The 16,196-nt window shown below is 34.0% G+C and overlaps 1 protein-coding gene across 4 annotated transcripts in view; it reads left to right on the top strand.

Moving 5' to 3' along the window:
• The window catches only part of lrrtm4l1 (leucine rich repeat transmembrane neuronal 4 like 1), a 318,547-nt gene extending 306,416 nt beyond the window's left edge, over positions 1-12,131 (top strand). For 3 of the 4 annotated variants that reach the window (XR_012385765.1, XM_073913412.1, XM_073913413.1), the window contains one exon: positions 10,814-11,656. Coding sequence is in view for 3 of the 4 variants with exons in the window: in XM_073913412.1 (XP_073769513.1) it covers positions 10,814-10,879 (66 nt within the window). In the remaining variant the exon portion in view is untranslated. 4 annotated transcript variants of the gene reach the window in all.
• The last annotated feature ends 4,065 nt before the right edge of the window (positions 12,132-16,196 follow it).

Genomic DNA, 16,196 nt, shown 5'->3' on the forward strand with positions numbered 1-16,196 from the left:
TCCTACGTCAAGTTGTGGTGGGCCTCAAAATGGGAGGGATTTGGATGCTGATTTAACACAGAAAAAAGAAACTTATTATGTTTATATCACCGCAATATGACTGGACACACTATAACTACACACAGTTCTGTCCAAACAGCTTAAAAAAGTTGATTTTCTCCATAGGTGCCCTTTAAGTCATAATTATTAACCCTACTGATTTATTAGCCCCCTATATATTTTTCTCCAATTACTGTTTGACAGAATTTTTTTCACCACACATTTAAACATAATAGTTTTAATAACTAATTTCTAATAACTTATTGATGATGATGACTGTAAATAATATTTCTATAGATATTAGATTTTATATATATATATATATATATATATATATATATATATATATATATATATATATATATATATATATATATATATATATATATATATATATATATATATATCTCGATAGATAGATAGATAGATAGATAGATAGATAGATAGATAGATAGATAGATAGATAGATAGATAGATAGATAGATAGATAGATAGATAGATAGATAGATAGATAGATAGATAGATAGATAGATAGATAGATAGATAGATATTATATAAGATATTAATATTCAACATATAGCTCAATTTAAAGGCTTAACTAGGTTAATTAGGTTGATTAGGCGAGATAGAGTAATAAGGCAAATCATTGTATAATGATGTATTACATTTATTCCGTAGACAATCAAAAAAATATGAAGAAGCCTTAAGTCTAATAATATTGACCTTAAAATGTTAACATTTTTTTACAAAAAACTATTCCTATTTATAATTAAAACTTGCATTTGGCTTAAATTGAACCAGAAACAAAATAGTAATATAATATAAAATATATCATAAAAAATAAACCAGCATTAATTTGAGCTCTTAAACATTTCCTGCACAAATTTTACGTAAGAAAAATATAAAACATTATTAAAATTTAATTTTATGCTTTGTGTTTTTTGTGCAAAATAGAGCCTTAAGATTCTAAGCATAAAGTGTATTTTTTAGATTAGAATTCTACATTCTTTATCAATTTTAATTCAAAACCTTGAAGCCTGGTATCTCAAAATGACTTAGAATACAAGGGGAGCTTTATAATCCCATGGTGGCAAATATGTCCTATATGTGCTCTCCTTAAAGATTTCAATCTAACGCTCAACCTCGGAAGCTGCAAATGGAATGATATTTATCAGGGTTCTGAACTCACAGAGAGAGCGATGAAATAATCATCTATTCACACCCCAAAAATATGTCATCTCTTGTGCTATGTCTGTTTTTAGCATTCTAGAGTGTGCATCTGCTCCAAGCATTTGTTTTGAGTGTCTTGAAGTGCCTGCTTTTTGTTTTAATCCTCCATTCTATACATCGCAGGGCTCTTTCCTCCAGTTTTACTTCTTATTCTAAAGTTAAAATCAAAAATGAATCATTATGTCACAATTAGAGCTGTCAGAAAAAAAATTAACATGGAGGCTTGATAAAGAAGATTACTGTGGCTTTAGAAGTCACTGAAGAGTAGTATTCATGCATCACCAAACAATAGTTTTTCCTTTGACTACAGCCCATAGTAATGGAGATATGACTTCTTCATCTGTTATATTTTTTATCTGTGTGCTAATGTACAACCTAACTAATCAATATGTGAATACATGGCTGATGAATATTTAATAAGCTGCTGTACGATCTTAGAAGGTTACATGGCAACATCTGCATGACCCTATTAATATTCATGTAGTCTTCTTTAATTTTGCAATGGCACTTTTAATGGACCAGAATGCACTGTTGAAACATAAAGTGCATGTAAATTCCGATGCATTAGCAAGCTTTATTATATTTGTGGTAAATCAATTCATCAGTTTTACTGATATTTGTACAAGTGTTTTTCTTCCCTACTGCATTTAAATACTTTTTAAAGTATCCATGAGTATTTTACTTACTTTATTTGGTTTACTACACTTCAAAACGCCATATTGTGATATGTTTTACCCCATTACCTATCATAAGGTCTCAGAGATGTGAAAGTAGGGTCCTGATTGTGAACAAGCTGAATCTTATCAGTAGACCACAAATTGCACAGAACAGTTAATTTGTGACTTTTTAATTTCACTGGTTAGAGATCAAAAAGGAACTGTTTCAAATGATCCATTTAGAGAGTCTTCTGTTATGAAAACCTTTTTAATAATTATTCACTTCGTCTGATTGACAGTCAGCACCTAAACGTGTTAAAAATAAATTCATTATTTTTGAAAGTGTAACATATCAACCGTTTTTTAAATTACCTTTAATGTTTAATAAAATGGTGGCCGACAGAGCTTAACACACTGCAATTAAAGAAAACACATGCAATTACAAAAAACACCTGCAAATTAAAAAACAATCTTCAACAGTTTGACAGCACGTGTTGCAAATTCTTAACGCAAAAAAAAAAAAACTGAAAAAGCGTGCTGCATTTTGTCACAACACAAACAACTGAAGAAACTGCTGCATTTATTAAATGCACTGCATATACTAATAAAACAACGTTTCACATTTAATTATTAGTTTATTTTGGCTTATAATTGACAAAAGACTACAGAATCATATAATCAGGATATTAAAACAAAAGAAAAACTTGCCTTTAAAAGACTACCAACAACTTCAATTAGCAACAATCATGTCATAATAACACATCTTTATCTCAGCAGGATCCGTCATGTTCTTTGGTCCCCTTAAAACATTTCCATTGTGTTACAAGGATAATTGCAAGTGCTGTGGCAAAATGCAGTGTGTTTCTTCAGTTTTTTTGCATTGTGACAAAATGCAGAACATTTTTTCAGTTGTTTGTGTTGTGAGAATTTGCAACAAGTTTGCTGTCAAACTGATGAAGATAGTTTCTTAATTTGCTGGCGTTTTTTGTAATTGCATGTGTTTTATTTATTTTTTTATAACAGCGCATTAACCACTCTTGGCCACCGTATGAAACAAATACATTGACAGAAAGCTTATTTCTTTTAAATTTCTGATACAACAGTATTAAAGTACACAAGTTTCATCAATAGTGCAAATTGATTTAAATGTACTTCCCCTACAATTAGAGGTTTAAAGGGTCACATATAAACCAAATGTATGCTTAAGTCACATCTTGCTTTATAGAGCCATTTTGCCAAATTATTTGATTGTTACTTCATTAGGACAGGTTTTTCAGGGAAAGGGAGTCAGATTTGTCCCGGGAGTCAGATTTCGATACAACACCAGGAGACACCAAAGCGATGTTAAGGCATTGGGTTCCATCTGTCAATGTTGGTCCAGCTAGTTGGTTAGAGTCTGTTCTTGCTGCAGCCTGTTGCATGATGTTGTACTGCATCAGATCCAATACGTAGTGGAGACATGCATGTGCCAACTCTAATCCCAACCCTCACAATTATTAACATCTACACCTACCCTAACCCTAAACCCAACTGTCACAGTAGCATGGACCTTTATAGTGAGTGTTACAATGTCTACTATGTATTTGACCTGCTTCAGTATGTGATTGTGCTATGCAGCAAGGATGTCTTTAGTTGTCTAGTTGTTTGTCATCAGCTTGGTGTGTACTGGCCTTTAATGACTCACTGATTCAAATGATCCTTTCAGAGCTGGTCTGCAGTAACTGATTCAATTGATTTATTCAGAGTTGGTCTCCAGCTGATGATTCACTGATTTAGATGATTCTGACAGAGTAAAGTCGCAGTCAGACTGCACTCTACAACCCATAGACTTGCATTCATATGCATGCAAATGGAAGAGACTGGAAACGCAAGCTAGTTTGGCAAGTTTCACAGCTCACTGTGTTGCAAAGTTCAAGCTTGGGGAATTCATCAATCATCATGTGATTGCGCGAGACTAATAGAGGATCAAAACATGGCCTCTCTGTAAAGAAATTAAAAATGTGCGATGTCCAATCGCTCAATTTTTTAGATATCTTGTCAACTTGTTTAATCCTGCCCCTCTTCGCAGTGCTGTTCAACATTATTTCACATGCTCAAATATACTGTGAACGCAGCACTCGTCTCTAGTAAGCTATTTACTAAATTTACATACTGATTATGCCAAAAACAAGAGAAAGATCACACACTATATGTTACTGATTTTTAACTTTAGGATTAATTATTGTAATTTAAAATAATGTTAATAAAAGTAATCGCACTAAATCTGCTATATATTCTTCCTTCTGCATCATTGCTGCTGTAGAATATACTGTAATAGATATACAACTAGAAGTTTTTTTTCGGTAAAACTTATTAAGTTTGTAGTTAATGTTAGTTAGCGCCTTATTTAACATATTATATATATATATATATATATATATATATATATATATATATATATATATATATATATATATATATATATATATATATATAAAATGTGTTAATACATTGGTTGACATGAACTAATGGTGATCAGTGACTTCATTTAGCATTGCATAGACTTTGTTAATGCTAATTTACCAATTTTCTGATGCATTTCTTTACATTAACAGATTAATTAGTTCATGTTTATTACAGTACATTCACTAACGCAATTGTTCATGGATCACATAGCTTGACATAACAATAATCAGCATGTTTATTCAGCAATACTAATTCTGTTGTGTAACAAATGTATATTAATATGTTATTTAATGCATTAGTTAACATGAACAAAATAAATACCAAATGTTAGTAACACATGATAATAATGAGTTGGTGTACACTTTAAAATAAGGTTCCTAATTTCCTTAACAGATGCTTTGGTAATAATAAATAATGTAAGTGTAGAGTTCACAAACATGATGTTTTTAAAAGTTTTTTATTATAAAAGTAAAAATTTTTTGCTAAATATATAAACATCCTTCAATACAAAGTTTAAACTAGTAATACTTAAGTACTAAAATCAAGTACTTTTGTAATTTGACTCAAGTAAAATGAATTGAATGCTTTTTCTGAAGTGTAAGTGCTTGATTTTTGTACTGCATCCTCCACAGCTCTGAGTAAATTTTAATAGCAGAACCTTGCATAAACTCTTCTATCTTTGTAGAAATGCTTTCAGCTTCACTAAAAGTTCATTTCAATTGTAAGTCAGGGCTACAGCTTGTGTCAGCCAGTTTGACAAAATCAAAGCTCACCCTCGGGCAGCACAAACGTCTCACAATGGTGCAAAATGCTGCCATTTTTAGCTTTCCCAGGTGCTAAACACAAAGCATGGCTCCATACCTAAAAACAGTCTCCGCCACGAATTGCTTTCCGAGATCATCCTGCATAATAATCTGCTGTTTGATAAAATAAAATAAAATTAAATAAAAACATTACTTAATTTTTCTATTAAGAGAAGTAGAATTAAATTGCTTATCAACTAACAAAAGAAGCTACTGTATTTAGCAGAATCTCTAAGCTGCACTTTATCATACAATTACAGGGAATGGGGACCATTAAAATGGGCTGCACTGAGAGTTTGTAGTTACTCTGACGTGTTAGAAAGGTGATAGATATCATCATTGGCTGTATGTTACGTATTTGGATGAAGCGAGAAAGATTTTAATCCATTCGACGTTGATGATTCTTATTCTCGTGGGTAGAAACTCTTTTGTCCCCATTTTATCTTGTAATTAGTCCAATCTTTGTCTTCAAGTTGACTCATTGGGCAGTATAGCTGCTATTCCCTTGGTTTTCTGAAAGAACCTTAGTTGAACTTGAGGATAATTGAGATAATGACGATTGCGCTCAATGCATATTGCTAATTAGCATTCGTGGCAGTTTGCTTAATCCATTTAAGACCAAGTGCTCATGACAGCAAGGTCACTCGAGCTGAGTAAATTCAGTCGTCTCAAGTCGAATTAACATCCTAACAATGAAGGCACACAATGTGCTGCCATATTTCCATTTCTGACTTTCTTTACTGATAGCTGCCAAATCATCTAGCGCTGCTTCAAAAACGGGTTCTTTTCAATTCATTGGCCATGCATGAGAGTTTCGTTTTATATCAAAATTGCATGCTACTGAACTGATGTGACCGTATCATTATGTTGATGTTTCCCCATATTCAGATTTCTTTTTAATTAACGTCTGCATTTCTAAAAGCAGAAATCGTTCAGAAATGTAAATTAAAAATGCATGATTTGTATTCATATCATCAATTTGGTTATGAAAAGCTTGTATAACTTTTTCAAGGCTAGGTTTGATTTCAGATTCGTTTTATTTGTGGAAATCATGGCAGCTTAAATGTGAGTGTCTGCAATAGTTTTTAAGTAATGAAATCAATTCATTTTCAAATGGATTTTTTAGGTAAGTTAAATAAAATTATAAATATTATAGTTTTTTTTTTTTTTTTTTGGTCATTTTAATTGTAATTATTAGGTAGTAGTTTTGTTGAAATATTTTTTTCTTAAAACATTTATCAAAAAAAGATTAAACATTTAAACTGTTTGTTCCTTAAAGACTAGTATCAATACATCTAATACATTAAAAAGGGCACCTAAAATGAAAATCTACTTTTGTAAGCTGTTTGGACAGAACTGTCTGTACTGTATATTGTGTCCACTGTCATATTGTAGGGATATAAACCCAACAAGTCTCTTTTATAAAATTTCCTGACGTTAAAATAGGATCCAAATCCCTGTGATTTTGAGTCCCACCACATCGTAGGAGGACACATGGGGACATTTTCTAATTTAACATTTTTTAATATAACATTTTTTCATCATAGCAAATGTCTATTAAGGGAATTTCTATAAATGATTAATCTTGTCAATAGAAAATGCCAAAGTATAGGTGAAATAATTTACACTGTAAAATGCTGAGTTCCACACAATTCCATCAAGTTGTCCCAACACAAATCAATTAAGTTAACATAAATTTAGTTTTTATATCTAAGTTTTTATAAATGTCAGTGGATTGAACATACAACAACATTTACATTTACATTTAGTCATTTAGCAGACGCTTTTATCCAAAGCGACTTACAAATGAGGACAAGGAAGCAATTTGCACAACTAAGAGCAACAATGAATAAGTACTAAAGGCAAGTTTCAGGTCTGTAAAGTCTAAGAAGGGAAGTGTTAGTAGTTTTTTTTTTTTTTTTTTTGTACAGTTAGTGTGATATTCAAAGAAGCAATTGCAGATTAGGAAGTGAAGTGGAGACTAAATAGTTAAGTTTTTAGTCGTTTCTTGAAAATAGCGAGTGACTCTGCTGTTCTGATGCAGTTAGGGAGTTCATTCCACCAGCTGGGCAGATTGAGCGTGAGCGTTCGCGAAAGTGATTTTTTCCCTCTTTGGGATGGAACCACGAGGCGACGTTCATTCACAGAACGCAAGTTTCTGGAGGGCACATAGATCTGCAGAAGTGAGTGCAGATAAGAAGGTGCTAGGCCAGACGTCACTTTGTAGGCAAACATCAGAGTTTTGAATTTGATGCGAGCAGCAACTGGCAGCCAGTGCAAACGGACTAGCAGCGGAGTGACATGTGCTCGTTTAGGTTCATTGAAGACAACTCGTGCTGCTGCATTCTGGAGCAGTTGAAGAGGCTTGATAGAGTTAGCTGGAAGCCCAGCTAGTAGAGAGTTGCAGTAATCCAGTTTGGAGAGAACAAGAGCTAGAACAAGTAGTTGAGCTGCATGTTCAGATAAGAAGGGTCGGATCTTTCTGATGTTATAGAGTGCAAATCTGCACGATCGAGCAGTTCTAGAAATGTGGTCAGAGAAGTTTAGTTGGTCATCAATCGTTACTCCAAGGCTTTTCACCATTTTGGATGCAGTAATGGTTGCCCCATCCATCTGGATTGAAAAGTTATGGTGTAGAGTCGGGTTGGCAGAAACTACAAGCATTTCCGTTTTTGCGAGGTTCAGCTGAAGATGATGATCTTTCATCCAGTGTGAAATATCCAACAGGCAGGCTGAGATACGAGCTGGAACCGAGGGATCATCAGGATGAAAAGAGAGGTATAGCTGGGTATCATCAGCATAGCAGTGGTAGGAGAATCCATGTCTCTGGATGACTGGTCCTAGAGATGATGTGTAGATGGAGAAGAGAAGTGGCCCAAGAACAGAGCCTTGAGGTACCCCAGTGTTTAGATGCTGTAGGTTGGACACCTCTCCCCTCCAAGACACCCTGAATGACCTGTCAGAGAGGTAAGATCTGAACCATTGTATAACAGTGCCCGCAACGCCCAGTGACTCAAGCGTAGATAGCAGGATCTGGTGGTTGACAGTGTCAAAAGCAGCTGACAAGTCCAGCAAAATGAGAACTGATGATTTAGAGTCTGCTTTAGCCAGTCTGAGATCCTCCACGACCGAGAGCAGGGGAGTCTCAGTTGAGTGGCCTTTCTTAAAGCCGGATTGCTTGTTGTCCATGAGATTGTTTTGAGTAAGAAAGTCCAGGACTTGATTGAACACTACTTTCTCCAGAATCTTGGCCATGAATGGAAGCAGGGATACTGGTCTGTAGTTTTCAAGTAGCGTATGGTCCAGGTTGGGTTTCTTTAGCAGTGGGGTTACCCTAGCCTGCTTAAATGTAGTGGGGAATAAACCAGAGTCAAGAGATATGTTAATTATGTGAGTCAGTGTTGGTATGACTGCAGGAGAGATGGCTTGCAAGAGATGAGAGGGAATGGGATCGAGTGGACAGGTGGTTGCATGACAACAATTAAGTTGGCTAAAGAAAAACTTTTGTTGTGAAAGAATTGTGTTGTGTCCTTTCATTTAAGTAGCTTAAACAAGCAGCAAAAGTATATTTTTTGAGTGTATCATTGTCATTTAGCATAATGTAAAAATTGTCAATTCAAGTACAAAACTTATTCTGACCTAATGAAAAAGGCAATCACAGAAAAAATAAATTATTATGCACTCATTTTCTTTTTCAGCTTAGTCCAGAATGAATCGACAACTTATCTAGCACATGTTTTATGCAGAGGATGCCCTTCCTTCTGCAACACATCTCTGGGAAATATCCATACACACTCATTCACACTCATACACTACGGACAATTTAGCCTACCCAATTTACCTGTAATCTCTTTGGACTGTGGGGGAAACAGGAGCACCCGGAGAAAGCCCATGCGAATGCAGGAAGAACATGCAAACTCCACGCAGAAACGCCAACTGACCCAGACGAGGCTCAAACCAGCGACATTCTTGCTGTGAGGCGAAAGCACTACCTACTGCGCCACCGCGTCACCAAAAAGAATTATACTGTAATAATAAAAATTCTAATTCTGTGATACAACATTTTTATTATACAATTGTATTATACAAAATGTTGATGTTTGATTAGTAGAAAAAAGGGCGGAATGGTGGCTCAGTATTAGGACTGTTGCCTCACAGCCAGAAGGTCACCAGTTGGTGTCCAAAGGTACATGCGGTATAGGTGAATTGGGTAAACAAATTTGGCCGTAGTGTATGAGTGTGTGTGTGTGTGTGTGTGTGTGTGTGTGTGTGTGTGTGTGTGTGTATCTGTGTGTGTGTGTGTGTGTGTGTGTGTGTGTATGAATGAGTGTGTATGGGTGTTTCCTAGTGGGTTCTGGCTGGAAGGGCATCCGCTGCGTAAAACATAATTAGCAGTTCATTTCACGGTGGCAACCTCTGAAATAGAGACTCATTTGAGTTCAGACTGCATGATTTTAGCTCTGATTTGGACTCACCAACAGGTTTTGAAAAAATTGCAGACTAATGCCTAAAAACACAGGCAACCGGTGTGAACTATGAAAGACCCAATCTGAGAGAATCGCAGATAAGTCGCCGACACCTGTCAGATATCTGCCGTGGTAAATATCTGGAGCTGTCAGCGGTTCAAATAATGCTGTGTGAAATGTGTTCTGATTAATAAATGACATTGGCGATCACCTACAGCCAATGAGAGAGCAGCATTCACTAGTATGGGTCTCTGCATGCAAGCGAGAGGTTGGTGGAGAAATTAAATGCGCTTCTTTTCTGTTTATTTGGACCCAAGACATGGAGGAAAAATTAGTGGGAATTTGACAGGAGCAACCATGTCTTTTTGATGTGTCATCTGAGCAATATCAATCGGGTTTACAAAGAAATAAAGTTGAGAAGAAATTGCTTATTTCCTTCAAGGGCCAGGTGAGCAAAATATTTACATTTACTACCTCACTAATGGCTTCTTTCTCATTATGTAGTTAATAAAATATATACTGTGCAACCTCATGTTGTTTCCATGTAACTTCTCTCGTGTGTTTGGTTGTGAGGTGTAGTTTGCAGACTGAGACAAAGTTGTCTGTGAATCTTCCTATGGTAAAGTCATGCAGTGTGAAACCACCAACTGTCGCCGATACATCCTGCAGTGTAAACAGCACTGATGGAACACTAGCCCAGATAGTCATGCAGTGTGAAATCATCTGTGACACGACTACTTTAAAAATCATGCAGTCTGAACTCAGCATAAGCCAAAGGAAAATGAATCAATGAATGAATGAATAGTGGAAAAAAAGTTGAAACTGACGAGTAATGTACTGTGATCTTTAAAAAGAGTTAATATTTCATCACATTCATTTACATTTAAATGCTTTAAAATGCTTTTAAAACATTTGTAAAATATATTCTCATTAGTAAGGTATAACTATGCATTTGTTTTATATTTTTCTGATTTAAAAAGAAGTTTTTGGTTTTGATGTATGAAAACCTCTTTTCATAGTTCACCCATATTTAATGTCTGCATTTCCAACATCTATTTTTGAATAAATAAATCCATTCATAAGAAAAAAAAAAAGGCTCCTTCATCTATTCCTAAGCTCAGCCTCATGATTTTGTCCCCTATTATTCATCCGCCGTCTCGTTTGTTCTCCACAGAATGAATACTCGTGTCCCAGGCCATTACCTGGAGCTTGGATTGGAGACATCCCCACCATACACTAAAGGGAATGTTTTTTTGTCCCGCTAAATAATCCACCGGCGGAGGATTTGTGCCTACCTGCATTTCATCAGTGACATCAAGCTTTGTTCTCATTATAGCACTCACGCCGTCTGCTTCTTTGATGGATTGCGGTGGATATTCCTCGAAATCTGCAAACAAACATCTGAGAGACAAACAGGACGGATGCCTCAGATGTGTATTTTACTAAAACACAATTGGATGCCTCACTTATGCTCCTGAATACATATGTCAGGTGGGTGTAGTTGATTCGGGACGGCTCCAATGGAAGATACCAATGAAAGTTATCCAGCCTTTGAAGAAGTGTGTGTGGACCTACACGTGAACAGTGAACTTTGTTAATATTCCCTCTGATTTAAAACAGAACTTACCCTTTCCTTTGTTATTTAATGTAAATCGTTGGAAGATTTGTGGATCGGAATAACACAGTTTAAAATATATATATAAATATAAGACTGAGTTAAAACCTTTATCTTTGCTGCCTAATACTGGATTTGTTAGGTTTTGTTTAAGTGGTTTCTGCAAATGTCTTTGTACAGTTTTATTTTGGGAGATTCTCAAGTTTACATGACCCTCACTCTCTTAAAAGTGAAGCTTTTGTTTATTATTGTTGGCATCAGTGGTTCTATGTTAAAGGATTAGTTCATCCTAAAATGAAAGATTTGGAAAAATCCAAACCCCTGAGATGTGTGCGAGTCTTTTAAAACGCAACAACAAAATATTTTAATAAATCCCAAGAGACTTTTATTCCTCCATTGAAACTCTGTTTGTCCAAAAGTTTTGAGTTTCGAGATATTCAGAAAAACAATGCGCAAGAGTAAACTGTATGAGTTTTCTTAGTGTTTAAAGGGATTGTTTATCCAAAAATTAAAACCCTTAACTATTTCCAAATCTTTAAGGCTTTTTTACTCTGTCGAACACATTATAAAATATTTTGAATAAATCCTGTAAACACTGGCACACATAGTATGTCAAAACCAAATAATGTTGAAGTCAATGGATACTGGTTTTCAGCTTTCCTAAAACTATCTTCTGTTTTATCCAACAGAATAAAAAAAAAAACACAAATGTTTGGAACATGTTAAGGGCGAGTAAATTAATAATCACAAAATATTTCTTTTTAGGTGAAATATGCCTTTATTTCCCCAATTTATGAAGAAACGTTGATGCTCTTCGTGTGCTTTAATGTTGTTTCTACTGACTAAATATTTCTGCGTTTGTGTGTGTGTGTGTGTGTGTGTGTGTGTGTGTGTGTGTGTGTGTGTGTGTGTGTGTGTGTGTGTGTGTAAATCAGTAATGCGCTTTTATGCACAACACTCATTTATTCATTATACACAACATTATTTTTTTTTTATTATTATTCCAATCTGGAAATGCACATTTGTGCTATATTTAATAAACCAAGACCCTCACATCTGAATTATCATTTGCACTAGGGCTGCACGATATTGGAAAAATCTGATATTGTGATTTTTATTGTTCTGTGTTAAATATTGTGATTTGAATACAGATAAACAAGATAGTTGAATAGCACTATTTGACAGTTTTCTGGTGTCAAACAGTATTCCGAAAGAGAAATTTAGTAAATCATAATACAAATGCTTGTATACGGTTGGAACGCTGCTTTTCTTACTTTGATTGTCTCGTTGCTAAACCAAATCCAAAAAAACTCTTAGATAAAGTAAATATATTGTTTTGTTTCCAACTTCAGAAGGTATACGTCTAAATTAACAGTTTTTTCCTTAAAAGAAGTTTTCATTTCCCAAATGATGTTTAACAGAGCAAGGACATTTTCACAGTGTGTCTGATAATATGTTTTCTTCTGGAGAAAGTCATTTGTTTTATTTTGGCTGGAATAGAAGTAGTTTTAAATTTTTTAAAAGCCTTTTTAAGGTTAAATTATTAGCTCCTTTAAGCTATTTTTGTTTGTGGTAGTCTACCGAACAAACCATCATTATACAATAACTTGCCTAATTACCTAACCTGCCTTGATAACCTAATTAGTTAAGCCTTTAAATGTCACTTTAAGCTGTATAGAAGTGTCTTGAAAAATATCTAGTAAAATATTATTTTCTGCCATTATGGCAAAGATAAAATAAAACAGTTATTAGAAATAAGTCAATAAAATTTATATGTTTAGAAATGTGCTGAAAAAAACTTCGCTACGTTAAACAGAAATTGGAGAAAAAATAAAAAGGGGGCTAATAATTCAGGGGCGCTTATAATTCTGACTTCAACTTTAAATGATGTAAATTAAATACAATTCTGTAGCTCCAGGTCAGCTATAATTCAGACTCAATATTGCATATCTTGTGATATGATTATTGCAGATGCGCACATTGCGATATCGATGATAAAACGAGATATTGTGCAGCCCTAGTTTGCGCATATGCAAATATACTTTGGTCCATTTGCAGAGGTCATGGATTAAAGGTATACATTTTGTAAGTAATCTTCTGTTTCTTGCACAGACCAATTGTTTTGCTTCAAAAGACCTCAATGTGTCACGGGTATTCATTTTCAGCTGTATACTTTGTTTACTGTCATTTCATGAAACACCAAGGATTATAGTTTCAGCTAAAATCTTCTTCGGTGATGGTCTGGTGAAAAATAGTCACATTATGTCTTAACCCTTACATACTGTTGTGGATGTTTTCATCCACACTGAGGTGAATTTCAGTCTTAATTTGGCCATAACTGTAACAGTTTCAGCTAGAGGCATGATTTTTGGTGACAAATGTTATATTGGCACATAATGGGAAAATGCTTTGATAAAAAAAAATATATATAAATAAATAAATAAAAAAACTCAATGATACACTCTGGGCCAATGTACTACCTTTTGATATGTTCAGAATGAAAACATCTATACTGCTGTATAAATGCATCAGATATCTTTTTTTTTTTTTTTTTTTTTGCATAAATCTGTTAACCTCAAACTCAGTCCTGATCAACTAAAATGCTCAGAAAGTTACAGTATTTTTACTCTTTAATTGCTATTAAATGATGTCACTGATTTGGTGAAAAAACACACACAAAATTACTTATATTCAATATAAAAGGTAATTGTGTCCTGCATTCTTATCACAGTCTTGGACATGTGAAACAACATTGGCATTGATGCATTGTTTTTCATTGATTTTCATTTTTTCTTTCTAATTTACTGTTGGTGGCTGTTTTTGCCAAATTGACTTCTATTATAACCACATTATTTTGATAGTAAAGCCAATAACACTATGTAATTTTTGATTGTTGGTGGTTGTCCCTGATGGTAAAAAGGTAAAATTAGTCATTTTTACTGTTGATCATGGAGTATACAAGCAAACTAAAGTGTGTGAGAGTGACCTTTGTACACTTATCGTGATTTGTCTGAGAAAATCGAAATATGCGTCTCAGCTCTCAGAAATACACGGAGAAAATAAAAACAAAGACTGTGTATTTATGCACCATCAAATGTGTTTATAATGAAAGTCAATGGGACAAAAACAGACACCAACAGTAAAATAGGTAAAAAAAATATATTGTTGTAACTAATCATTCGTATATGTCCAAGACTGTCATAGAAGGTATAAACAAATCCAGTCCACAATTACTTTTTACATTAAATACAAATTTAAAAGTTGAAATCCTGTATTTTTTTAAAGATTTAGAAGTTTTGATCAGAACTGAGGTTGATTAAATTATAAAAATATTTATCTGATGCATTTTTAATTGAGTAGATGATTCCATCTCGAACATAACAAAATGGTAGTACATTTGAACAGTGCACAAGAATTTAATGACCTGAAATTAACAGCAAGTTTTCACTTTTGGGTGATCTAACACTTTGGTAACCTTTAACATCAGTAGAATTTTAATATCATTTTTCATTAGTTTTTTACTTTAAAAAAAAAATAAAACTTTTAAAAGATTCTTTGGAGGACCCTAAGAGTTCTAAGACATTGCCATGAGGGAAAAAAACCTCTTGAATCATTCGTTTTTAGAGTGATAACAGTAACAGACTTCCTGAAACATGACCTCTGCTCTTATTGACTATGCCAACACTGACTCAATGTTTGTAATGTGTGAGTTTAGATTTGATAAAATAGTGTGTAAGCAAATGTCAACATGTTAAAATACCCTTGTACCATACGATTTGTGTTTAGTGCCGCTAGCGGTGCATACATGATACACTTCACCTTCAGAAATCTGTGTGTATCAGAGAAGAATCATGGAGACTGTGTGTGTGTGTGTGTGTGTGTGTGTGTGTGTGTGTGTGTGTGTGTGTGTGTGTGTGTGTGTGTGTGTGTGTGTGTGTGTATTGGGTATTGATCTGTTCAGGTTTCACCTGCCCCTCGATCTTGAAATATGTCATTTAAAAGTGTCATTTATTTATACTGTATGCCCCACACACACACACAATTTAATTTAATAATTGAATTTTGTAACGAACTGTATGAATTGTACACCACCAAGTTCTGTTTTATAATGAGAACATTGTCAAAATCAATGGTGAGAAATATACCGTGCTCAAATGGAAATGAGTATTGATCAACTTATTACATTTTTTATGAATTTATTATGATGTTATTTAACTATATTGATTTTCCAGAAGAAAATGGCAAAAAGTACTGGGAACCAATCATTTGTTTAACATGTCAAGTAGCTCTTTTGTGCATGGAAATTTGAATGAAACAGCTGTAATTAGGTATAAATCTTTTATTCTCACCATTTTCTTATGCTTTTTTTCCTGAAAATGGTTATGCAGCTTCACGTTTTTGTGAAATTAAGTGTATGATGGTTTTCAAAAATACATGAAGCAGTGCATTTGGAAAGTCCAACTTTGCCATAAATTTTAAAAGTATATTTAAACAAAATTGTAATAATTAATTTTACAATATTACTGTTTTTTTTTTTTTTTACTTGGTTTTTAATTGAATAAATTGATCCTTGGTGAGCATACAATTCACTAAGGTCTTCAAATCTTAAATATTGTAACTTTTAACTTGTGTAATGTTAACATATTTAGTTTAATTATTAAATATTTATAATGAGTTTGACAAATATAACCTTTAGAAATCTTGAGTCTCAAACTTTGCCATTTGCTATTGTGTGACTAAAAGGGCTGCTCACATTGACCATGATTTGCAGTGACACAATCACCGGAAGTCATTCATTCTCAATGAGAATTAGCAAATTCTGTTAACATGGGTGACAACAAAGTTGACATATTTTGTTTCTCTTTGGCCAAATGCACACCACCAGCAGCCTCATCTACTAGAGACCAAACTTTATCAATTAAAATCTCTGTCATTGTGACCG

Source organism: Danio rerio, chromosome 10 (genome assembly GCF_049306965.1).
Source record: "Danio rerio strain Tuebingen ecotype United States chromosome 10, GRCz12tu, whole genome shotgun sequence".
Classification (NCBI taxonomy): domain Eukaryota; kingdom Metazoa; phylum Chordata; class Actinopteri; order Cypriniformes; family Danionidae; genus Danio; species Danio rerio.